The sequence below is a fragment of the Bombina bombina genome, chromosome 4 (assembly GCF_027579735.1).
Source record: "Bombina bombina isolate aBomBom1 chromosome 4, aBomBom1.pri, whole genome shotgun sequence".
Classification (NCBI taxonomy): Eukaryota; Metazoa; Chordata; class Amphibia; order Anura; family Bombinatoridae; genus Bombina; species Bombina bombina.
In genome coordinates this window covers 1,046,246,404-1,046,274,193 of record NC_069502.1, presented here as the reverse complement: position 1 = coordinate 1,046,274,193, position 27,790 = coordinate 1,046,246,404, and the positions used below count along the sequence as shown (strand labels likewise).

The window sequence follows — 27,790 nt, the reverse complement described above, 5'->3', positions numbered from 1 at the left end:
AGATATCTTCAGGTTTTGAAAGGATCTTCCATTTGTACTGAATTTTCTCAATCAAGGATGACTTCTTATCTCTCTTAACCAGATTGGCTAAGAGTTTCCCAGATTTATTCACAAATCTATACATTTTAGCTTGGAATCTTAGGTCTTTTTGTGTTTCTTGAAATACTACAAAGGTATCCCTTTCATTCTTGGCTCTGATATATTTTGCCCAGTTCAGAGGGTTTTTTTCCAATAGAAAGCGATTGTAAGAATTGGTCACAGATTTGAGTACTTCTTTCTCTCTTGTCTTCAGTTTCCTTGTTATCATAGAACTATATGCTATTATCTCCCCCCTAAGCACTGCTTTTGCAGCTTCCCAAAATATTTCAGGGTGATCTATGTAGGTACAGTTAAAGTGAGCGTATTCTTCTTCGAATTTAGCCTTGAGCCATCTTTTGAATTTTATATAATTTACTAGAAAATAGGGAAATATAAAGCGTGAAGGTTTAGACTTAAAATGATTAAGCTGAAACTCTAGAGAAATTGGTCCATGGTCTGATAGGAAGATAGGCATTATTTTTTGCCTTCACCTTCCTTGTACATAACCGTTCATCAACAAGAAATAAGTCAATTCTGGATAGTGTTTTATGGGCCTTGTATAAGCAAGTGAATTCCCGTGTATCAGGGTTCTGAATTTTCCATAAATCCTTCACTGATAGATTTTGCATGATCTTCTTGAACATCTTAGTTTCTAAGTTATCTTTTATGTTTTATCTGTTTGAGGCTCTGCCTTAATCTGTCTAAAGGACATTGTGGGCCATATTAAAATCCCCCCCCTGAGAATCAAATAGCCTTCCGAGTACGAGAGAACTTTAGATTGAAAAACATTCCAAAACTCTGGGTCAAAGACAGTAGGTGTATGTGTGTGTGTGTGTGTATATATATATATATATATATATATATATATATATATATATATATATATATATATATATATATATATATATATATATATATATATAATCTATATCACAAAATGTGTAAACTATTTTGGCAATTTTAGCTTTCAACATTACATATCTCCCCTCAGGATCTACCCTTGAATCCATAATTTCTAAACTAATCCTCTTCCCTAACAGAATAGCCACCCTCTCTTCCTCCTAGAACTTTGTGCTGCTAAAACTTCTTTAACCCACGAAGCTTTTAATTTCATTGCTTCTTCCAAATTTAAGTGTGTCTCCTGGAGGAACACGTCTGCTTGGGTCTTTTCTCATTTGAGAAAGAATTGCTTTCCTTTTGATGGGGGTCGAAATACCTACAACATTCCAGGAGACTATCTTAAACTTATCCACTTCGTTTGCCATTTATATAGATGGAAGAAGAGACAAAAGTGAGGAAAGAGAGAAGAAAAAAAAAAAAGGAAGCCCCCCCCACCGTGGGGATTCCCTATTCAGGACCTGTACTCCAGGTCAACTTAATAGATTCAGCAAAACAAATCGGCTGTTAACCTGGGGAATCTAAATCACTCAAAAAATTTCAGCCTTTTGGGCTTTATCAAAAAAGTGCACTTCCTCTTTAACAAAAACTCTCAACTTTGAAGGATAAATTAATATAGCACGATAACCCTGCTGTATAAATTTAGTACATAATGGGGCCAGTTACCTTCTCTTCATAGCTGTTTCAGCTGAGAAGTTTTGAAATAGAAGTATCTTAATGCCTCCTATATCAATGGGCTGGTTCTTGTGATAGTACTGAAGTAATGTAACCTTGTCCTGATAATTTAGAAGTCTTGCTATCACAGGTCTGGGCCTGCTATTCCCTTTATTGTCTAATCGAGGTCCCCCTATCCTATGCGCTCTTTCAACTACTATCCGCTGATAAGTAGAAGGGATTTTAAGAACCTGTATTAACTTCTCTGAAATAAAAGTGCTTAGATTTTCATATTGTTTTTCTTCTGGGACTCCAATAATCCTGATATTATTTCTTCTAGAGCGATTTTCAAGGTCCTCTATTCTGATCTGCATTTTACAAATACTTCTGTTTGTGCCTTCTAAATTAGAGCTATTTGATGTGGTTAGATCTTCCAAATCTGAGACCCTTTGCTCCACTTCTTGTATTCTATTATCAAAGTGTCTAATTTCCTGGGTTAATGCCGTGATGTCCTGTCCCTGTGCTTGGCTGCCATGGCTGGAGAAGAAGTCCTAGTGTGAGTGTTGAGAAATTTGTCCGTGTGCTCTATTATAGTGCGAAAAATTAATCGGGGGAGAAACCTCCCAGTGAAAAAAATGTGAAGGGAGGGGAAAAAAAAGGGAGGGGAACCCCCCTTGGGGGAAAGTGAGGGAGGACCGTGCGAGTGGGGGTGTGAGGGTGTTAAGTTCATGGACGTGAGGAAGTGCTCAGGTTCTGTGAGTGAGAAAAAGGTGGAAAAAAGGGGGGTAAATAGGGCTACCTGATCAGCCAACGGCAGTGCCAATGATCAGGGGAGGTCCCTCAGAAAGAGTCAGAAAAATTCTAAATCGTGTTATACTCTAGCATATGAGGGACAGATTGTCTTATTTGGGAAAAACCTCTCAAGGTAATCAATGCCCTGAATAGATGTTATAGAGCGACTATGGTTTATGGGGGGGGGGGATAAAGAATTAACATTTATAGTTAGATATGCTCTATTCTATTCTATAAAGAATTATTTACTCAATGATTAGAATATTATAATTTTTTAGGAAAGTCTTACTATGTGAGTCTTGCGTATTTAACCAAAGAGGTGGAATTAATAGTAGCGCATACGATTCGACACCTATTACTTCAATTTTGATCTAACTCTGAGAAATACTTGGAATTACAGAGATCTGCAATTTTTGTAAAGAAATCAATAACATAGTGCTAATGTTTGAACTATTATACTGTATCAATAAAGCACTCACTTTTTAGCAATGCTAAATATTTAGCCAATGAGGTGTAGTGTAATTAGCAAGATACAAAGTTCCACTTCTATCGGTTTACATTTGAACTATTTCCAACGTTGTGCTTATAATTAACAGTATTGAGTTATGACAAGTAAAGTGGAATACCACGTCTATGCCCTCCAATCAGTTTATAGGGAACCAAGTCTCAGTATGTGAACATCAGAAAGTAATCAGCTTTGATTGTGGTTTTAAGCTTGAAGTTAGGATAGGAACTTAGTCTTCCACATATCTGTCAATTTACATTTAACCTATTTCTAGCGAGTATTTATACCAGATATGCAGTTATATGAAGTACAAAGTTACATTATACCTTATCCCCTCATATGTAGTTCTAGTTTTAAGGGCGAAACGGGACTACATTTTTTTTATCACGTGAATGATAAAAAAGAAATGAACACAACTTCAGAGGGAGTGCCCTCTGTAGTTTTATAAGAACAAGCTTATGCCGAGGTAATTTAAAGATAAAGTTAAACTACAAAAGTTAGCAGCAGCATGTTTTTAACTGCAATACAACAGAAATATTATATTATTACTATTACTCTGAGGTACTAAATAGATACATAAACTCAGTAGAGGAGAAAGGGGGGAAAAAAGAGTAAGTTACTCCCAGTAAAAAGTCACAGAGCTCTTATGTCTCCTTTTTTGTTGAATCAGGTTAGGATTTTTAGGTAAGCAGTTCGCGTAGTTTAAGTTGTTTCACCAAAATGAAGCTATCTCCTCTAAGAGCACGGTTATTTGTATTGAGTAAAAAACAAGGAAAAAAAACAGTTGGTACAGTACCTTCTAGCATAGGTAGCTTCCAACTCTTAACCTGTCTCTGTTTTAATTGAAGAATTTCCAATTGACTTCTGCCTCTATGTCGCCCGGGCTACGTTGTTACAATGAGGGGCTACTATCCCTTAGCGCCTCTGCTCCCTTGTACACAAACAGAGGGGGCAGTACAAATGAAAACCCACCATGTTTCCTCCTGCAGTGTTGCAATGTAATCACTCACAAAGGCTCATGAAAGCCTTTTTGCCTTTCCAGGTGGAGGCCGGTTTGGAGAAGTAACCCTTTTGTGACCAGGAGACCTATATGACACTTTCCTCCTCTCATGCAGCATCCGTGGGAGAGGAGGGAAAAAAAAGGATTTGATCCATATCCCTCGGCTATATTTTCAAGTAGGAAAAAAGAAAGAGGAGCTCCGCAAACACCGGCACCAGGTCACCTGCACCGGTCAACTTTCCTCCTTTCACGCAGTATCCGTGGGAGAGGAGGAGAGGAAAAGGAGCCGTTTCGTATCCTTCAGCAGTATTTTCAAGCAGGGGAAAAAAAAAAAGGAACTCCGCGAGCACCGGCACCAGGTTAGCTTTGTAAGTTAGACCATCTCCGCTATCGAGCAGCAAGGGTGCAGCACACCTCCCGCAGTAGTGATTACTGATCTCACTAACTCTGTCGGCAGGTTCCGCTATATGTTTTGGCTCCACATCCAGATGATTGACTGCACTTCTCCAGAGGGTCCTGGCTCGGTGCTTCCAAAGCACTATATACGGCAGCCTCCACCGGTGTGCTTCTGCAATATCTTCACTTCTCGGGAGACAGTGATTCTGTGCGGGGTTTGACCTCCCAGAGTTGCGGTCGAATGTTTTCATCAGTCAACCTTGTACTTAGTGCGGGCAGGATAACAAGTAGCACTTTTCAGGTAAGTATTCTCCGTATCTACCCTGCTGCACCGCCCAGTGAGTAGCTGCCACCTCTATGTCAGGTCTTATGGATTCCACCTTTAAGGGTACAAGCTAGGTATTTTAGTGTCTCACCAAGCGTAACTCAGAAGGGCAGGTAATGCTGTCCTCCTCTCACGCAGCACCGGTGGGAGAGGAGGGAGAAAAGAATGCCGTTTTTTTGTTAGATTTCCCCTGGTGTTGCAAAAGCCCAAGGGGAGTGCAGGTCCTTCAAAGCTGACAATGTGCCAATGCAGTGGGCTGGATTTCCACTGCCAGGGTTCCATTAGCAATATAGCAAGCTGTCCAGGTAGCTACCCCAGGTCGCAGGGCAGGCGCGGAAAGACCTCCGCCAGCAGTTTTGGACAGGAGTTCTCTGAGTTAGCACTTCACGACCTGTGCTTAGACTCCTCCTCCGGAACCAGATCTTTCCAATTTACTTTTATTGTCTAATTTGTTTAGTCATCTTGGTATCCTTTGTTGAAAAGCATACCTAGTTAGAATAGGGACTGGGAGCTAGATGCTGATAGGTGGCTGCACATATATGCTACATTTCACTAACTTACTGATGTGCTCAGCTAGCTCCCAATAGTGCATTTCTGCTCCTTCAATAAAGGATACTGAGAGAATGAAGCAACATTCATTATGGAAGTAAATTGAAAAGTTGTTTAAAAATATATGTTTATCTGAATCATAAAATAAAAAAATATGGGTTTCATGTGCTTTTTAATATAGCAGGAATATATCCACATGAAAAATCCAATAAATGGTAAAATGTCAGTTCCACGTTAATATTTTAACACAGGGATGTCATACACAAGGCAGAAGATCCATATAATGTAACACAGGGAAGTGGTACACAAGACAGAAGATCCATATAATGTATCACAGGGAAGTCATACACAAGATCCCTGTAATGTAACACAGGGAAGTCATACACAAGATCCATATAATGTATCACAGGGAAGTCATACACAAGACAGAAGATCCATATAATCTAACACAGGGAAGTCATACACAAGACAGAAGATCCATATAATGTAACACAGGGAAGTCATACACAAGATCCATGTAATGTAACACAGGGAAGTCATACACAAGATCCATATAATGTATCACAGGGAAGTCATACACAAGACAGAAGATACATATAATGTAACACAGGGAAGTCATACACAAGACAGAAGATCCATATAATGTAACACAGGGAAGTCATACACAAGACAGAAGATCCATATAATGTAACACAGGGAAGTCATACACAAGACAGAAGATCCATATAATGTAACACAGGGAAGTCATACACAAGACAGAAGATCCATATAATGTAACACAGGGAAGTCATACACAAGACAGAAGATCCATATAATGTAACACAGGGAAGTCATACACAAGATCCATATAATGTATCACAAGGAAGTCATACACAAAACAGAAGATCCATATAATGTAACACAGGGAAGTCATACACAAGATCCATATAATGTAACACAGGGAAGTCATACACAAGACAGAAGATCCATATAATGTAACACAGGGAAGTCATACACAAGACAGAAGATCCATATAATGTAACACAGGGAAGTCATACACAAGACAGAAGATCCATATAATGTAACACAGGGAAGTCATACACATGACAGAAAATCCATATAATGTAGCACAGGGAAGTCATACACAAGATCCATATAATGTAACACAGGGAAGTCATACACAAGAGAGAAGATCCATATAATGTAACACAGGGAAGTCATAAACAACATCCATATAATGTAACACAGGGAAGTCATACACAACATCCATATAATGTAACACAGGGAAGTCATACACAACATACATATAATGTAACACAGGGAAGTCATACACAAGATCCATATAATGTAACACAGGGAAGTCATACACAAGATCCATATAATGTAACACAGGGAAGTCATACACAAGATCCATATAATGTAACACAGGGAAGTCATACACAAGATCCATATAATGTAACACAGGGAAGTCATACACAAGATCCATATAATGTAACACAGGGAAGTCATACACAAGATCCATATAATGTAACACAGGGAAGTCATACACAAGATCCATATAATGTAACACAGGGAAGTCATACACAAGATCCATATAATGTAACACAGGGAAGTCATACACAAGATCCATATAATGTAACACAGGGAAGTCATACACAAGATCCATATAATGTAACACAGGGAAGTCATACACAAGATCCATATAATGTAACACAGGGAAGTCATACACAAGATCCATATAATGTAACACAGGGAAGTCATACACAAGATCCATATAATGTAACACAGGGAAGTCATACACAAGATCCATATAATGTAACACAGGGAAGTCATACACAAGATCCATATAATGTAACACAGGGAAGTCATACACAAGATCCATATAATGTAACACAGGGAAGTCATACACAAGATCCATATAATGTAACACAGGGAAGTCATACACAATACAGAAGATCCATATAATGTAACATAGGGAAGTCATACACAAGATCCATATAATGTAACACAGGGAAGTCATACACAATACAGAAGATCCATATAATGTAACACAGGGAAGTCATACACAAGATCCATATAATGTAGCACAGGAAAGTCATACACAAGATCCATATAATGTAGCACAGGAAAGTCATACACAAGATCCATATAATGTATCACAGGGAAGTCATACAGAAGACAGAAGATCCATATAATGTAACACAGGGAAGTCATACACAAGATCCATATAATGTAACACAGGGACGTCATACATAAGATCCATATAATGTAAAACAGGGAAGTCGTACACAAGATCCATATAATGTAACACAGGGAAGTCATACACAATACAGAAGATCCATATAATGTAACACAGGGAAGTCATACACAAGATCCATATAATGTAACACAGTGAAGTCATACACAAGACAGAAGATCCATATAATGTAACATAGGGAAGTCATACACAAGACAGAAGATCCATATAATGTAACACAGGGAAGTCATACACAAGACAGAAGATCCATATAATGTAACACAGGGAAGTCATACACAAGACAGAAATTCCATATAGTGTAACACAGGGAAGTCATACACAAGACAGAAATTCCATATAGTGTAACACAGGGAAGTAATACACAAGATCATATACTGTAACACAGGGAAGTCATACACAAGATCCATATAATGTAACACAGGGAAGTCATACACATGATCCATATTATGTAACACAGGGAAGTCATACACAAGATCCATATAATGTAACACAGGGAAGTCATACACAAGATCCATATAATGTAACACAGTGAAGTCATACACAAGACAGAAGATCCATATAATGTAACATAGGGAAGTCATACACAAGACAGAAGATCCATATAATGTAACACAGGGAAGTCATACACAAGATCCATATAATGTAACACAGGGAAGTAATTCACAAGATCATATAATGTAACACAGGGAAGTCATACACAAGATCCATATAATGTAACACAGGGAAGTCATACACAACATCCATATAATGTAACATAGGGAAGTCATACACAAGATCCATATAATGTAACACATGGAAGTCATACACAAGACAGAAGATCCATATAATGTAACACAGGGAAGTCATACACAAGACAGAAATTCCATATAGTGTAACACAGGGAAGTAATACACAAGATCATATAATGTAACACAGGGAAGTCATACACAAGATCCATATAATGTAACACAGGGAAGTCATACACAAGATCCATATAATGTAACACAGGGAAGTCATACACAAGACAGAAGATCCATATAATGTAACACAGGGAAGTCATACACAAGACAGAAGATCCATATAATGTAACACAGGGAAGTCATACACAAGATCCATATAATGTAACAGAGGGAAGTCATACACAAGATCCATATAATGTAACACAGGGAAGTCATACACAAGATCCATATAATGTAACACAGGGAAGTCATACACAAGATCCATATAATGTAACACAGGGAAGTCATACACAAGACAGAAGATCCATATAATGTAACACAGGGAAGTCATACAGAAGATCCATATAATGTAACACAGGGAAGTCATACACAAGATCCATATAATGTAACACAGGGAAGTCATACACAAGATCCATATAATGTAACACAGGGAAGTCATGCACAAGATCCATATAATGTAACACAGGGAAGTCATGCACAAGATCCATATAATGTAACACAGGGAAGTCATGCACAAGATCCATATAATGTAACACAGGGAAGTCATGCACAAGATCCATATAATGTAACACAGGGACGTGATACACAAGACAGAAGATCCATATAATGTAACACAGAGAAGTCATACACAAGACAAAAAATCCATATAATGTAACCACCTTAATGTAAATCAGCACCAAGAATTAAAATGAGTTCATTGTGTAGGCGGCTTTGGCTCATAAATAAAGCCTTTAAAAGCCAAATGTCTTGTGGCAACTTGCTCTGTATTTTTAGTTATGTGCAAAATAAACCCACTAAAGTATTTATTTATTTTTTTATTTTATTTTTTACATATAAGAAATTATAGTTTAGAACTGTCTGGCCCATCTACAACATATGTTTGCCATATTTTTAAACAGAAGTGTTAATATAAATTACGTTTAAACACTATTGATGCCACATGTGTAGGATAATATCTATGTAAATTAGGCAAACCTCATATGCCTCTTCTGTGTCCCATATTCCCCGTGCACTCGTACCTCTTGTCTTTTCTGCTCTCCACATTGTCATTTGTCCACGACTATTTGACTTCCTTTTCTTTTCCTGTCTTACTCTTCCATTTTTCTTTGTAATCCTTTGTACTTTGTTTACTTGATCATGTAAAGCTCATTTTCATAGTGGATTATGCACAAACAGAACTGAGTAATGTATGTGTCTTACATTTCAAGTGATGTCAACATCTTTTTATTAAATGGGATTCAGAAATAAAATAAAGCCAATTTACTTCTATGATCAAATTTGCTTTGTTCCTATAGTATTGTTTGTTGAAGAGATACCCAGGTAGGTGTCTGGAGCGAGCACTACATGGCCGGATATAGTGCTGCTATCTAGCTAGTGGTCTCGCAAATGGATAATATTCTTGCAAAATTGCTGCAATATAGTGCCCCAGACACCTGCACCCTCCTGATCTTGCGTCCCTGCTTTTTTTTAAAAAAGAAAAAGAAAATTTGGTAATAGAAGTTGTTTAAATGACATGCTGTATCTGAATTATGAAAGAACAATTTTGGATTACATGTCGCTTTAAGTAACTAATTTTCATACCTTTTTACTAGTTAAATAATTTTCAAATTCTAACATCATGAGAACCATATAAATCTTCACACATTGTAGCTTAACTTTTAATATTCTTTTTTTTTTCATCTTTTTGTATTGTAGATGAACACAGCAGTGCAGTTAGTCTTGGTGGCCGCATCATTGGCAGCTCCTGTCTTTAATTTTGTGGATAGTATCTATCTTCAAACATTATGGTATGTTTCAGTTTTGTTTATGACCACTCTATACAGCATGATTAGTAAAACGTAAGTATTTTCTTCTGCAAACCTTCTTCATGTATCTCCACAATACGGACATACGCTATACAATGATAACCTTTATTTTCTTCAAAAATGGAAAGAGTCCACAGCTGCATTCATTACTTTTGGGAAAATAAGAACCTGGCCACCAGGAGGAGGCAAAGACACCCCACTCAAAGGCTTAAATACTTCTCCCACTACCCTCATCCCCCAGTCATTCTTTGCCTTTCGTCCCAGGAGGTTGGCAGAGATGTGTCAGAATTTATGTTGTCTCTTATGGAGGGTAGTACTCTTCGACATGGTACGGGAGTTTTAAGTAGTCCTGTCAGTCTCTCAGTGACGGCTTGGATGAAAGTTAGAGTCCGGAGATACAGCGAAAGTCTTTCTGCGAAACCATCTAGACTAATGTTAACAGCTCCTCAAGCAATCGGCGTTGTCGAACTTCGCTCCGCTGCCTGCTTTCTTTTTTAAGTCCATGGCGGAGGCGATGTCACTATCCTTCACACTTGAAGGGCTGTGTTCCTGTTCCACTGTGTAGATTCCGGTAAGATTATTTAATTTTTTTTTCTTCATGCGGGACTAAACATATGGGTCTCAGTGAGGCGCATTTTTGTATCTTAGAATCAAGGGTAATATCTCCTGAGGGGGGTTATTGAACAGAGGTTTTTTTTTAATCATGTTTGTTATGCGTAGTGTTACTTAGGCTCGTTGCTTGGGAACATAATGACCTTTGGAAGAGAAGCCGCCTTTAAGGTCGAGCGCGCTTTTTCTGGACTGTACGGTTCACCTTGTGACCGGGCGTGGTCACGTTTTTGACTTTCCATTTCTGCATTCCTAGCCCTGTGGTGACTGAGAAATTCGGATATGCTGGTATTGGGCTCTAAGAAGGTGGTGAGTGCCCCAGCCATTGTGGGTGTCAGGTGCCATTTAACTTTTGGGTCCAAATCTTGTATCAATATCCTAGCTATGGAGGAGTCTGATACCATGGAGACGGACATCTGTTTTATTTTCTACTCCGTGCGCAGAATGTGTATTGCCCCGGATGATACTAGCCTATCAGTTATGTTTTGAATTCCGTATAAGAGTGCTCAATTCCTCCGGATCGGGGAATCAAGGATCTGCTGAGCCATCCGCCTCTGGGGTTTCTGTCCTCCGAGTGGCGAGTTCCTTTCCACCATCACTTACCATGCATGCAGGTAACCCAAAGTTTGCTTACCCCTTTTCCGGAAGGTAGCTTTTACCCGCCAGGGCTTTCGGCACTATGTCGCATAGCCATAATTTTGCCACTAGCGCATATGCAACTTCCAGAAGTTGGTTTTGGATACTGTTCGTGTTCCGGTATCCAGGGCTCTTCAGGCATAAGTTGGCCTGTTCAGCTCTCTGGGGGAACTACTGTCTTTGAAGCTTCGTGGGGTCAGGCTTCGAGGCCGGAGTCGTCCTTCGCTCCGGCGGTGGTATGCTGTGCTTTATTTTTATTTTATAGACTGGCTAGCCTTTGTGTTTTTTTTTAGGCACGCTTTGGCCTTGTCGGAAGATCCCATCCTTATTGGATCTGAGACTTCTCAGTCTGCCTCTTCGAATAGCTTGCAGAAATAGACTTAAGGAGATGAAATAATCTTCTTATAGTCTTGTTATTGAGTACTTTTTCCAGTTTGAGCTTGGTAGAACAGGGGCGTTCCTGCGGGTACGTCTGTTCTACTTAGGCGATAGACCTGCGGGTTGCCTTATCCTTTATTTTCTTTGAATAACGCTCATTTCCTTGGGGAAGTTTGTCTGGAATCGTTACTCACAATGTTTGATCGCACTGTTGCTTCTAAGGAAGTTTGTTAAAGCGACACTGAACCCTAATTTTTTTTCTTCATGATTCAGATAGAGCTTGAAATTTTAAGCAACTTTCTAATTTACTCCTATTATCAAATGTTCTTCATTCTCTTGGTAGCTTTATTTGAAATGCAAGAATTTAAGTTTAGATGCCGGCCCATTTTTGGTGATCAACCTGGGTTGTCCTTGCTGATTGGTGGATTCATTCGTCAACCAATAAAATAGTGCTGTCCAGAGTTCTGAACCCCCCAAAAAAGCTTAGCTGCCTTCTTTTTCAAATAAAGATAGAGAACGAAGAAAAATTGATAATACAGGGAGTGCAGAATTATTAGGCAAGTTGTATTTTTGAGGATTAATTTTATTATTGAACAGCAACCATGTTCTCAATGAACCCAAAAAACTCATTAATATCAAAGCTGAATAGTTTTGGAAGTAGTTTTTAGTTTGTTTTTAGTTATAGCTATTTTAGGGGGATATCTGTGTGTGCAGGTGACTATTACTGTGCATAATTATTAGGCAACTTAACAAAAAACAAATATATACCCATTTCAATTATTTATTTTTACCAGTGAAACCAATATAACATCTCAACATTCACAAATATACATTTCTGACATTCAAAAACAAAACAAAAACAAATCAGTGACAATATAGCCACCTTTCTTTGCAAGGACACTCAAAAGCCTACCATCCATGGATTCTGTCAGTGTTTTGATCTGTTCACCATCAACATTGCGTGCAGCAGCAACCACAGCCTCCCAGACACTGTTCAGAGAGGTGTACTGTTTTCCCTCCTTGTAAATCTCACATTTGATGATGATCCACAGGTTCTCAATGGGGTTCAGATCAGGTGAACAAGGAGGCCATGTCATTAGATTTTCTTCTTTTATACCCTTTCTTGCCAGCCACGCTGTGGAGTACTTGGACGCGTGTGATGGAGCATTGTCCTGCATGAAAATCATGTTTTTCTTGAAGGATGTAGACTTCTTCCTGTACCACTGCTTGAAGAAGGTGTCTTCCAGAAACTGGCAGTAGGACTGGGAGTTGAGATTGACTCCATCCTCAACCCGAAAAGGCCCCACAAGCTCATCTTTGATGATACCAGCCCAAACCAGTACTCCACCTCCACCTTGCTGGCGTCTGAGTCGGACTGGAGCTCTCTGCCCTTTACCAATCCAGCCACGGGCCCATCCATCTGGCCCATCAAGACTCACTCTCATTTCATCAGTCAATAAAACCTTAGAAAAATCAGTCTTGAGATATTTCTTGGCCCAGTCTTGACGTTTCAGCTTGTGTGTCTTGTTCAGTGGTGGTCATCTTTCAGCCTTTCTTACCTTGGCCATGTCTCTGAGTATTGCACACCTTGTGCTTTTGGGCACTCCAGTGATGTTGCAGCTCTGAAATATGGCCAAACTGGTGGCAAGTGGCATCTTGGCAGCTGCACGCTTGAATTTTCTCAGTTCATGGGCAGTTATTTTGCTCCTTGGTTTTTCCACACGCTTCTTGCGACCCTGTTGACTATTTTGAATGAAACGCTTGATTGTTCGATGATCACACTTCAGAAGCTTTGCAATTTTAAGAGTGCTGCATCACTCTGCAAGATATCTCACTATTTTTGACTTTTCTGAGCCTGTCAAGTCCTTCTTTTGACCCATTTTGCCAAAGGAAAGGTAGTTGCCTAATAATTATGCACACCTGATATAGGGTGTTGATGTCATTAGACCACACCCCTTCTCATTACAGAGATGCACATCACCTAATATGCTTAATTGGTAGCAGGCTTTCGAGCCTATACAGCTTGGAGTAAGACAACATGCATAAAGAGGATGATGTGGTCAAAATACTCATTTGCCTAATAATTCTGCACACAGTGTAGGAGTAAATTAGAAAGTTGCTTAAAATTGCATGCTCTATCTGAATCCCAAAAGAAAAAAATTGGGTTCAGTGTCCCTTTTTAAGGACATGTTTAGTCCTATGTGTGTCTGCGATTTCCTCTCTCATGGGGATTTTATACGGCCTTGACAGGTATAGCCCTTGGTTTCAGGCTAGTCCTGATTTGGGTTCAGTCCTTCTGTCCTGAGGCCTAGTTCAGACACGTGGCGCCTGTTCTGTCTGGCTGGTCCAGTTGGGCGCTGAGGGCCTCACATATTATTGTGGTGTTCTTGTTCTCTATACAAGTTTCACTTTATTCTGAGTGGACCTGAGGGTTTGTGAGGCTTGGGGGGATTGGTTCAGTCCTCTCCAGCTGGCCGATGCTGGCGAGGTAGCTCAGTTGGTAAATTGCTCTGACTACTCGGCCTGCTCAAAGATCCTAGGGTCTCAGGTTCTATCCCGACAGGGCTGACTCAGCCCTTCATCCTTCTGACGATACATTGAGTTCCATTCAGATTGGGTAATACTCACAATTATTAATTTTCAGCTGCCGTTTGGTTCTTCCGAGAGCGGGCGCTGGAAAAGCGCTTTGTGGCCCACTGGAAGAAGGGCACTATATAAATACTAGTTTGACTCTCTCATGATTCTGTCTTTATGTCGGGATGTGAAGTGTTCCTCCCCGTGTGGGTTGGGGGGATTTCAGACCTTCTTGCTGCCGGTTCAGGCGGTCTTTCAATGGTGGCTCTTGGATTTGTCCTTTGTTGGATTTTTCCTTTTTGAGGTTCTCCTCTTCGGATGAGACTTCGGGACTTGTATGTTGCCCCTTAGCGGTCTTGGCCGCCTAATGGGAGGAGGTCCTTGTGGCTTTTTCCGACCTCAGGAATTTAAATTGTTCCCTACCAGGGATGGTAGGCTTTGCTGTCTCCTTCTTCCTTCTTCAAGCTTTAGTTTAGGATGCTCTGCATTCTTTTTCTTTGGGTACGGTCCTCTGATACTTCGGAGGGGATTATGGAGACTAGCCTTTGTTTTTCTCACTCTTCGGGTGATTTTGTCCTCGATGTTTTTTCTGGGCGTTACTGTATTGCCTTGGTGGGCTCTAGACCACTCGTTTGACTCTGTCGTACTTTAGTTCCCTTTGGAGTGTCTTCTTCCCTTTTGGGTTTGGATTTCAGAGTGGGACTTGTTCCCGTTTTCCGGGTTGGTCCGGTTATGTTCCTTGGGAGGTTCCCTGGAACGATTTGGGACTCAGGCCTATAGTTTTCCTCAGGCCTATGGTTTTGTTGTGGTTCTTCCAGATGTCCGGCAGACTTACGATCCTGTGGCTGGCTCGGTACGATCCAGTTTTTCCAGGGTACACAGGCTATGACCTTCGGTCTAGAGGGTTTGGCTAGGATTTCTGTGCCCTTTTGTCTGAGGTGTAATCTACTCCCTTTTTGGGAAGTTCCTCGATGTTCATCTATGACATCTAGATGAGGTAATTTGTAATTGTTTCCTCAGCCTAGGGCTTCATGAGCTTGTGTGCTGTTTCTTCCATACTCTCTCCTTCGGGGAGTCGTTTTTTTTCTCCTTTATTGGAGTGAGGTTGCTCTCTCTAAAGGTGGGTTGTCCTGTCCTGTGGGCAGCTTGTTGGAACGGGAGTTTTTTTTATCCTCTAGAGGAGAGCCTCCGTTCTCTGGGGTTGAGATGTCTCCATGTTCGAGAGTGTCGTGCTGGGTCTTCTAAGGCTCTATTGCATCTTCTCTGTTCCATCACTATGGATTCTTTTGGACTTACTATTCGAGTTCTTGGGTGGCTGAGTCCATCTTTTTCTGTCTCCTTTGGGGTCTGGTGTTTGGGGTTTTTCTGTTCCCCTATCCTTCAGATCTGACAGCCAGTTGTAGAGGCCTGTGGGTTCCTTTGCTGCAAAGCAAGCGAAGGGTTGCAGTTTGAAATCAGTCGCAACCATTTGCACTCTGTGTGTTGGTGGAGTCTTACCAAGATTCTATGTTCTCCTTTGGGCCCTTGTGGTACGGTGAGCCTTTTTGAGGTTTCTGTGCTTCTCCAGGATATGGAGTGTGGCTTGCGGATTTTTGGTTATCCCTGAGCTGGGTCCACTGCTTAGTGGATGTTCTTCTGTTGGTGGTAGGGTTTGTGACCTATCCTCTACTGCTCTTACTTGTCTGCAAGTAGTTTACTACTGATGTCATCCTGGTATGATTGTAGTGTCTAGTGTTGACCCAGGAGTTTGCCCTCTGGGTTTGCTGCATGTATATCGCTTCTGAAGACTTCAGTCTTTTTGAGATCCTTGAGGATTCTGTCTTCAGTTTTCTTTAAAGTGTGTTTACACTATCTTGGGGAGAAGTTCTTCTCTGTGTTGGATTCCTGATTTTAACCTTGTGGTTTCTGTACATCTGGGGTTTGGGCGTTGCCTCCCCTTGATCTTGCATCTGGCTTTGGTCTATGTGAGTTTGGGGTTTCCTTTTTTGGAAATTGTTATACCCTTTTTTGGGGAATCCGTGTTCTCCCATTTCTCCCTTTTTTGGGAGTTTGTTTTTGCTTATCCCCTTCTCTGGTAAGGGGTGTGTGGTTCTGAGCGATGGTGTCTCCTGGAGGTGTGCTGGCTTAGCTGTGTTCTTCCTACGGTCTCTAGCAAGGCTTGTGTACTATCTGTTGGTCAGTGTCCTTGGGGGACCTTTTTTTCTTTCCAATTTTCTCGGCTTCGGACGAAGCTGGTTCTTAGTTGGGTAGAGTTTTTTTCAGGCCTCGTGCCTTCAGAGTGGGCCGCCTCTTGTACCCTCCCGTTTATGCATTCAGTGTCCTCCTATAGCTTGGGTATTGTTTTCCCAAAAGTAATTAATGCAGCTGTGGACTCTTTCCATTTTATGAAGAAAAACCATAAATTATGCTTACCTGATAATTTTCTTTTCTTCAGATGGAAAGAGTCAACAGCTCCCTACCTGTTTTTTCTGGGGGGCGTCTGTTCTTTCTTCTGGCACATTTTTACCCTGGTATTTCTTCTACTGTTCCTTGTTCCTCGGCAGAATGACTGGAGGATGAGGGAAGTGGGAGGAGTATTTAAGCCTTTGGCTGGGGTGTGTCTGCCTCCTCCTGGTGGCCAGGTTCTTATTTTCCCAAAAGTAATGAATGCAGCTGTGGACTCTTTCCATATGAAGAAAAGAAAATTATCAGGTAAGCATAATTTATGTTTTCTAATGTTGTTTAAGCAGGAAGTTATTAGTATATAACTTTAACTGAGTCGGGAAACTGAATTATCTCTCTCCCACAGAATCTTTTTTTTTTTTTTTTTTCTTCATATGTTGTATTTAACTATAACCAAAAAAAGAGAGAGCATCACTTTATAATTAAACTATCGGGTATTTATTAGTAATACTGTGGAATGACAGAATGTGTTGTCTGTACACATAGTACAAACTGGTTATCTGTTCCTAACTTCACGTCTCCTGAGTATTAGCAATGTAATACTTTTGCAATAGTGATAACTTATTTAGCAAGTCATTCTTTCTACTTCATTCTCTTTGCATATCTTGGCTAAACAAATGGGAAAAAAAGAGAAATAACATCATAAAAACATGGGTATAAACTGAATATTTTGATAACTACTTGGAGAATCCGTGTTTCCAAAGGATGATCTCTCCATCTCCAGGAAAATATCATAGCCATTCTCAGCAAGACAATAACTTTTCCTATACACACAACTATCTGAGCATACAATGGCTGGCAGCAAATTGCACACACACAAAATGCTTATAATGAAATTTGAGATGCACTTCTGTGCATATTTAATTCACTCGTCGGGGTCCTGTAACACTGAATAAGTTGGAGGACTAAAGACACAAACTTCAAATTACTATTTTTTTCCCCTTACATGATGGAATCTGCAGATATCTTGTCTAAATTATTGGGTACAGACCCTAGTTTGTACTTTTAGAATTTTTTTTTTAATTGTTTCTTGACCAATGTTTGTGTGTTAAAGTTTTAAAAGGGACGTAAAACATATTTTCTTCAAATAGGCATATTATCAATCGGCAACCAAACACTATTTTAAAAGGTCTGCATTAAAAAAAAATGTTTTAAAAACATTAAAACTAATTTCTCTCCTAAGACATGGAGAGTCCACGACGTCATTCCAATTACTAGTGGGATATTCAACTCCTGGCCAGTAGGAGGAGGCAAAGAAGAGCACCCCAGCAAAGCTGTAAGTGTAACTTCCCTTACCCATAATCCCCAGTCATTCTCTTTGCCTCTGTCAATGGAGAATATGCAAAGTTGGTGTCTGAAGATATTTAATCCTTTTATGGGTATTTTTCCCTACAAGCAAGGATTGGGGTCTAGCTGTGTCATGTCAATCTCTTTAGTAAGAGTAGTGGTGGCTTTTTTAAGCAGTTAAAAGGCAGCGAGGTAGTCTTTTACTTTACTTTTAACATTTTGCTACCTCTTTGCAGAAAGCCAGTTAGTTACTCTGTTCTTTCTTTTTCTACAGGCTCATGACAGGTAGCGAATTCCTGTCACACCTTTGTAGCGGTATCTGTCCTGCATCTGGATCTCAGGTAAGTGCCTTATCCTTCTAGGTATTGAAGGACTGCAGCACTTAACAGGTAATCCTCATTATGATTCAAATTAGGACATATATCCTGAGCAGTTTAATATTCGCGCTCTTTCTAGTGGCGCAGTTTTTCACCTCGCTCACGTGACTGCCGCACTTCCGGTATTCCGGAGCAGAGCTTAATAAGCCTTCATTACGCTGAGGTGTATTGCATTGCAGGGCTCTGTTGTATGCCAAATTTTTTGTTGTACATTTTATCAACTGATTGTTTTTTCAGTGCAAGGAGGAGAAGAACCTTACAGAAAGGTCTTGTTTTCCTCTGTCTAGTGGGGTGTTAATTCCTGTAACGTAGGAATTTCAAGCAATCTGAAAGGTTGCTTTGGAGGATTCTTGATTGTTCTCAAAAATTACAAATTTCTAATAAAAATTTGTCAGTTTTTATTCTTTTCAATTTTCTTACTGTTGAATTATGTAAAATGGATTCTGTTGATAAATGCTTACTATGTTTAGAGGCTCAAATTGTTTTGCCAATGCAATTTTGTTCCTCATGTTTATCTAAAACGTTAAAATGTAAAGACAAATGACTCCCTTCTGAGCCAAATGTCTCTCAGGATAATGCTGTGCTTGACATGCCTCAGCTTTCTCCTCAAACGTCCCAAGTCTTGATGGTTTCTGATACTGTACTTTCTGTGTACTCTCAACCTCCTAGGGGTGTTTATTTACCTGGGGATTTTACCGCTCAGATTACCTCTGCAGTAACAGCGGCTTTGTCAGCTTTCCCTTCTTTGGGTAAGTGTAAGAGAAAATCTAAACATTTGGCCATTTTTAAGGTTTCTGACCCCTGTAAATCTGCACTGGTCAACATTTCTCAATTATCTGATGAGGAAAATACTTCAGTAGCTTCTGAAGGTGAAATTTCTGTTTCCTTGGCGGTGAAATCTTCAAAATCTGAAGAGGTTAATTTTATATTTAAGCTTGAACATCTTTGGTTACTTCTGAAGGAGGTTCTATCTACTTTGGATGACTCTGAATCTTCGGTTGTTGCCAACCCTAAGACGTCTTCTAAGCTGGATAGAGATTGATTCTCCTTCTTCCGATTATGTTTTTCTTGTTCCTAGGAAAATTTCAGAAGTTATCACACAGGAATAGGATAAGCCAGGGGTCCCGTTTTCCCCTTCCCCTGTTTTTTAAAAGATGTTTTCTTTTTTTTTTTTAATTTTTTCTTTATTAATCAAAATAGGACATTACAAACTTTCTGGAATACAAAAACAAAAAAATGAAGCAGATACATAATCAGTCTGCAGAAACAAGCCAGAAAACCAACGTTTGTATAATAAAACCACATTATGTCCCATTTTAGTTACCGAAACTAACATAAAACTTAATGATGGGGAAAAAAAAAAAAAAAGGAAACCCCACGCTAAAACCACCCCTCGCGCAACCCACCAACCATGCCCCGTCCGACGACCGACTCCCCGCCCGGGGCTCTGGTCTAGACACCCACCCAATCACGGACCCGAATTTATCCAGGACGCCGGAAATTTCCCTAGCAGGACTAGTTCAGAAAAGCTGACGGTGGATCGTACAGGGGCAAGAATCTGCCTTTGGAGCAGAGGGGGATATGACAAAATAATTGGTAACCATCCCTGAAAAAACTCAACGATTCTCTTCTCAGAGGCATCCGGAAGATGATATGACTCAAATATAATTTGACCTTGGATTTCTTTAAAAGTCCTCGCAAGGCTTGGCACTTCCTTCGCTTTCCAGTCTAAGAGAACAAGGTGACGCACTGCCAATATAATCGTATTCAAAGTACGAACCACCGGAGAAAAGTTGCTATCCACTACTGAAAATAATAAAATTACGTCCTGTAGTGTTAACGCCACATTAACATCATATAAAGTATTAAACCAAAAACAAATTTTATGCCACAACTGATTGATTTTAGGACAGAACCAAAACATATGAAATAAGTCAGCCCTTGGATTAGAGCATCTGGGACAATTATCCAAACCATGAACCGAGAATTTTTGTAATTTAAGCGGATGCATATAAAATTTATTCAAGAGTTTCACGTGCGATTCCTTCCAGGTCATCGAAACCCTACACTTATACAACATGTTGAGGCTCTGGATTATCCTCTCATCAGTAATATCAGGCATAACTGGAAACAACCAGTTACTAATATTCTGCAAGAACTGATCACTTTGTTTAGAGAGCATGATGTCGTACATTAAAGAAATAGAAGAGATTCCAATACTAAATTTTTTGATTAAAGTTCTAATATCCGACCAATCTACCGGGGTACTCTTTTCCCAATTCTGCTCGCGCACAAAGTGGCGAATCTGGAAGTAAGCAAACAGATCAGACCTTGGAAGATCATACGATTGAAGCAAAAATTCTGCTGTGTGGATCTGATTGTCTGCCCCCAACAATTGCTTAACTAGGGTCAACCCCTTATGTCCCCATAGTTTAAATACCTTATGATGTATGCCGGGGATGAAATTCGGATTTCCCTGGATAGGGAGAAATTCTGAAACAGAAGGATCTAATCCTAGACAGATACAGAACCTCTGCCAGGCAATGACAACATTTTTAAATGAAAACATTCTACAGATATTGGATGGAAGCTGTCTGGAATTACAATGTAAGAGAGCTCTGAGCGAAAATGGACGTGTATAAAAAGCTTCTTCCTGACTAGCCGCCAACCAGTTGGTTTCCGCCACCCAATCCATGGCAAATTTCACCAAGGCCGCAATATTGTATAACTTTACATTAGGCAGTGCCAAACCAGCACGGTTTAATCTCTGCATAAGCTTAGCTAATGCAATCCGGGGTTTTTTATCTTTCCAGATAAATTTAGAGAAATAACCATGTAAGTTTTTTATATCTAAACTCGGTATAAAAATGGGAAGATTCTGTAGCACATACAAAAGACGAGGGAAAACAATCGTTTTTATTAAGTTCACCTTCGCGGTGATTGACAATGGGTAAGATACCCAAAGCTGAAGATCAGTTTTAATTTTTTTTAAACAATGGGGCATAGTTTGCGGCATACCATAACTTAGGATTTCTGTGTAATTCTAGCCCCAGGTATTTAATTGAATTAACAACTTTGAATGGAGTCTTACCAGCACGAGACGAACAATTATCCATATACATAAGTTCGCTCTTTTCCAGATTCACCACATAACCGGAGAAGGAACTAAACTGGGCGAGAAGTTGAACAATTACTGGAATGGATTGAGATGGCTTATCTACAAATATCAAAATATCGTCTGCATAAAGGAGAGTTTTTAAACGGTAGGACCCCAGGGAGATTCCTGTCAGAACATCACGAAGTCTAACCGCTAAAGGTTCTACTGCCACATTAAACAAGAGAGGGGATAAAGGGCACCCCTGTCTGGTGCCACGATGCAGGATTATTTCCTGGGAACAGATTCCATTGACCAGAAGAAAAGAAATGGGATTGGAATAAATCTTATGAATAAAACGAATGAAATTACCAGAAAAGCCAAAATTTTGCAGCGAGCAAAATAAATGTTCCCAAACAATGGAATCAAAGGCCTTAACTGCATCCAGGGTTAACACAGCTGAATCGGAGATTACGGCCAAGCCAGACTCTGGCTCCAAATTCCACATATAGTCCAAGAACGTGATAACCTTACGTATATTTCTCGACGAGTTCCTAGAAGTCATAAAACCGGTCTGGTCCGGATGAATCAGATTCTGTGGACATCGATTCAATCTAGCGGCAATAATACTGACCAGAATCTTATAATCAGTGTTAAGGACTGATATTGGCCTATATGAGGCCATATCCTCTGGATTTTTATTTTTTTTAGCTATAAGTGAAATATTGGCAGCAGCAAAACCTTTTGAGATACCATTTTCAGAAAGAAAATAATTATTAAAAAGGGCCTCTAGAGCTGACAGCAATTCTCCCTTTAATAATTTATAAAATTCAGCGGGAAGCTTAAGTTTATCGATAGCGATACCAATCTCCTCTTGCGTTATCACCTGATTCAGCATTGCCAACTCGTCTACTTGGATCTTTGGGATATTAACAACGGACCAGAAAGCCTTTTGACCGTCCTGATCAGTACTAACCGACGAGTACAGAGACTGATAATAATTAAAGAATGCCTGGGAGATCTCAGCTGGCTTAAAAAGCCTGTCCTCGTCCTTTTTTATCACTGCGATATAATTCCTCTTCTTTCTATTCTTGGTGAGGCGCGACAGGTATTTCGCTGAACACCCATGAAAACTCTTGTATTTAAGATTCAGTCTTACCTCCTCCTCCATAGATCTCTGTTTTAAAAAAATCTCCCTTTCCTTTCTGGCCTCAAAATAAACTGCCCAATTCATTGGAGAAGGATCCACCAGAGTATTCCTATACGCCGCTCTAGCTTTAAAAAGAAAAGAACTCCCCTGTTCCTTAATTTTTTTGGAGCGAATACTCATATGAGCTATGATTTCACCCCGCATCACTTCTTTAGCAGCCTCCCAAAAGACTTCAGTCTTGTGACTATAGTTAGAGTTGAAAGATACATACTCGTTCCAGATACTCTTGATCCAAGATATAAATCTTGGATTAGTATATAAGAAACGCGGGAAGCCAAAGACCTGAACTGAAGGGCTTGGCTCCTGAGTATTAAGAAGGGATAAAGATATTATGGCGTGATCCGATATCAAAAACTCACCAATTCCCGTTTTAAACTGATGAATTAACAAAGATTCAGAAATTAAAAAAAGGTCAATCCTCGAAAAGGTCCTATGCGCCTTGGATTCGCACGTGAAAGCTCTAGCTGTAGGATTTTGAATACGCCATATATCAGTCAAAGTCAATTTGCTACAAAATCCTTTAAAATACTTGGCGTGGTACTTATATTTAGCATAATTCTTTTTTGAGAAGCGATCTAATTCTGGACACATGGTTGCATTAAAATCCCCACAAATAATCAAATTCTCCCTTTGAAAGGGAAAAATTTTGTTTTGGATCTGGTCCCAAAATGCTAATGAAAATTTATTGGGGGCGTAAATATTGAAAAAAATATATTTAACAGATTTTATCATCACCTGTAATATGATATAGCGGGCAGAGGGATCTACCTCAACTTTAATAACTTGATAGTCGAGATCTTTATGGAATAAGACCGCCACTCCTCGCTTTTTGACTGAAGAGGAGGAGGAAATAACCTCGCCAACCCATTTTATTTTAAGCTTGGCTGCTTCTATTCCGTCTAAATGGGTCTCCTGTAGGAAAACCACCTCCGGCCTTTCTAGAGCCAGAGTTTTAATAACTAATCTACGCTTGGCCGGCGAGGAAATCCCACCCACATTCCACGAGAGAATTTTAAAACCCACCGCTATTATCTAATCTGTCTAAAAGACATAATCCAGATCGAGCCCATGACGGGAAGTAACAGCCGGGGAGGAGGGGGCACGCGCGAGAGGAAGCGAGGGAGAGAAAAAAAAAAAAAAAAAACCATCAGTCCAGAAATAAAATAATTATGAAAAATCTCGCTGTTGGCGACCTCTTGAAGGACAAAATCACAAAACTGCATGATTCTCATACAATAACAAGATACAAATCCTAAGCATAACTTTACATTAAAACAAAAAAAAATTGAATGGGAAAAAATCAAACTCGCCAGAGAGATTCTATGACCCTGGCCTAGTGTCCTAGTTGTCTTGTTACCCGATTAACTAACTCACCGGGAGACCTATACCTAAGATTCTAGGGTTCTCATAAACTCTTTAATCTCGGAGACATCGTTGAAAGTAAATTTGGCTCCCTTATTTTCCACTATGATTTTAGCGGGATAAAATAAACTGGCTTTGATACCTTTGTTGATCAACTGGGAACAAAAAGGGGCCATAAGTCTTCTACGCGCGGAAGTTTCCATCGAGAAGTCCTGGAACAGCAAAATCTTGCTGCTCCCGAATTCTAATGTACCAGCTTTCTTAGCTAACTTTAGAACCTCAAGCTTGTCCTGGAACTTTAAAAGCTTGAAAATGCACATCCTGGGTTTAATCAGACCGCTAGCTGACTCTCTTCTGGGACCTACTCTGTGGGCCCTTTCAATTGCTAGAGTGAGTGAATGAGGAGCTATACCAATGACCTGAGGGAGAGTCAGGGAGGTAAATTTAATGAGATCCTCAAACTCTGGGGATTCAGGTAGGCCTATAATCCTGATGTTGTTGTGCCTAGAGCGATCCTCTAGATCCTCCAGGCGCAACTGGACACTGTTCAATTTAACCTCTTGGGCCTGAATGATAGCCTCTTGCGTTGTCAATCTATCTTCAGTAGCGGAGATTCTATTTTCCGCCTCCCCAATTCTATGGGAAAAGTTTTTGACTTCTGCCGAAAGTGTAACAATCTCTGAAGAGATCACTCCCAAATCTTTCTTAATACCCTCCAGCTGGGGAGAGAAAATAGCTGTGAGTTGCCCAATCAGGGCCTGGGTATCTATTACTGTAGATGTACTCTCATATGATACATCTGCACTTGTATCACCCAATTTAGTATTTCTTTTATCCTTGGATTTAACAGGCATTTTAGGTGAAATTTGGTTATCGTGGGTTACAAATTTTTCCATTAATAGTGAAACAAAAATGATAAAAAAAAAAAACAACAAACGGTATGTGCAGCAAACACAAAATAGCTCCCCTATAGAAGGGGAAACACAAGCAGTGAAATCATAGGAAGTGAGTGAATATTTTCCTCTTTTTTTCCCCTTTTTTTTCCCCCCTTATGAACACCTATAAGCTTGAAGGTGAACTAATGTGTAACAGTGAATGAAAAAGCACAAAACAAAAAAAAAATATATAATTAGTGAACTTTGCAATGTTAAACCTATATCAGGTACAATGGTGATAGATTCAATAAACTTACAGTGACAGGGGCCTAGGCCCAGTGTAAAATGCCTGAGACTTAATAACTACAACTAGCAAGAGATAAAAAAGAAAAAACAAATATTGGGGTCAAAATCAGACACAGCCACTTATACTCTCATGTATATGGTAATGCAAGCAAAAATAAACAAAAGCATTGTCCAGCTAAACCTGCAAGAGAAAAGAGAGTGAGCAACAATAAACAGGCCCCTGAAAAAAAACTCCTGGGCTTCTTAGACCCCAAGCTATGTCCAAATAAGAGTTCAGTGAGCCCTCTGAAATTCAACGCTGTCTTATACAGTTCAGAGATATGATTTTAATCTTCAAATCAACAAAAGTTTGAGGGGGCAAACAGATTAACAGTTATAAATCTTGAAAAAAATGTCACCTCTGTGCTCCATAGAACCAGGAACAGAAAGCAGGACACCTGGAGAGAGTCTGTATCTTTTGGTCACAGCAGAGTAGAGCAGGAGCTGAGTCGACCCTGGAAAGACTAGCACCCCGCTGCGCAGCGCTCCAAACCGGAGGAACAGTACAGATAGAGTTGAGAGAAGCCTGGATAATCAAATCCTGATGCCTTGACACTTTACCCAGCGGAATGGACGGCAGGAGCTAAACCACTTGCGACTGTGGCTACGACTCCACTGCCCTGCAGGGGCAAAACGCTCGGGAACCTTTACTCGCCCCTCGGGCGGCGCTCCCACATCCGACAGCGAGCCCGTACCACAAGCCCGGCACCACTTCCTTTATGCCGAAACGAGCTCTCGCAGGGACCCCACCGGGACTGCTGATGCACCAGGCCGATACACCTGTCACTCCCGCCGCACCACTCCGCCTCTTCGGCACCTCCTCCTCTGTTACTCGACAGAGCAAAGAAACAAGACAACCGCAAGCCGGGTAGAGTGAGACTGTTCAGATAGCAGTGTAACACTTATGGCTCCTGGCGGGTTCTTGTCATTTCTCCCATCGGATGAAGCATAGATGTGGTGCACCGCAGCTAAAACAGCACCTGTGGTTTCCCTTCTGCTGGCGGTAACAAGCCAAGCAATACGCCCGAGTCCGCACGGGAACAATGGGCAAAGAGTGAAGGCTAGGATCGCCACCATCGGCCAGAACGCCGACCTGGAGCACCTGTGTCAGAGCTCCGCCTTCTCACCGGAAAACCAAAAAAGATGTTTTCTGTTGCAGACTTTATTCAAGACTCATGGCGCACCATTCCTAAGGTAGAAAGTGCTATTTCTACTCTAGCTAAGAGAAGTACCATTCCTATAGAGGATATTTGTTCTTTTAAGGATCCTATGGATAAAAATTTTGTTCCATTCTGAATTTTAAGTGACAGAAGTCCTCCTCCTCCTTCTTCCAAACCAGACCAATCCTGGTCCTCTTGGAAATCCGCATGAAGGGTCTGCCCCCGATCCAGTTTTGGATCAGTTGGGGGGCAGTCTTTCTCTTTTTCGACAGGCTTGGATACACCATGTCCCAGATACATGGGCTTTGGACATAGTATCCCAGGGTTACAAAAAAGGGTTCAAGTCTCGCCCATCAAGGGGCAGATTTCTCCTATCAAGACTATCCTCAAACCAGGTAAAGAGTTAGGCCTTCTTAAATTGCGTAAAGGACCTATCATCCCTGGGAGTTATCGTACCAGTATCTCTATAGGAACAGGGTCTAGGATTCTATTTGTGGTTCCCAAAAAGGAGGAAACTTTTCGACCAATCCTAGATCTCAAGTGCCTTAACAAATTTCTCAGGGTTCCGTCCTTCAAGATGGAAGCTATTCGTTCCATTGGTTCAGGAAGGTCAGTTCATGACAACCATAGACCTGAAGGACGCATACTTGCACGTTCCCATTCATAGGGATCATTACCAGTTCCTAAGGTTTGCCTTTCTGGACAAGCATTTAAAGTTTATTGCTCTTCTGTTTGGTCTTGCCCCAGTTCCCAGAATATTCACAAAAGTTCTGGGAGCTCTTTTGGCAGTGATCTGATCCAAGGGAATTGTGGTGGCGCTTTACCTAGACGACATCTTGGTTCAGGCTCCCTCTTTGCAACTAGCAAAATCTCATACAGAGATGATGTTTTCTTTTCTACGTTCCCACGGGTGGAAAATTAATCTGGAAAAGAGTTCTCTAGTTCCATCTACAAGAATGATTTTCCTAGGGACAATCATAGATTCTCTGTCCATAAAGATTTTCCTGACGGACGTCAGAAAATCCAAACTTCTGACTTCTTACCTTTCCCTCCAGTCTGCCTTTCGTCCATCAGTTGCTCAATGCATGGAGGTGATTGGTCTGATGGTGGCTTCTATGGACATCATTCCTCTTGCTCGGTTTCATTTGCAACCACTGCAGCTTTGCATGCTCCGTCAATGGAACGGAGATCATTCAGCTTTATCACAAAGGATAAATCTGGATCCCCTATCAAGAGACTCGTGGTGGATTTTCCCGGAAAATCTAT

The 27,790-nt window shown here is 40.4% G+C and overlaps 1 protein-coding gene across 1 annotated transcript in view; it reads left to right on the top strand.

Moving 5' to 3' along the window:
• The window catches only part of CRLS1 (cardiolipin synthase 1), a 53,223-nt gene that overhangs the window by 18,046 nt on the left and 7,387 nt on the right, over positions 1-27,790 (top strand). The window contains exon 6 of the mRNA XM_053712178.1: positions 10,066-10,157. Coding sequence (XP_053568153.1) covers positions 10,066-10,157 — 92 coding nt within the window. The remainder of the gene's footprint in view (positions 1-10,065; positions 10,158-27,790) is intronic.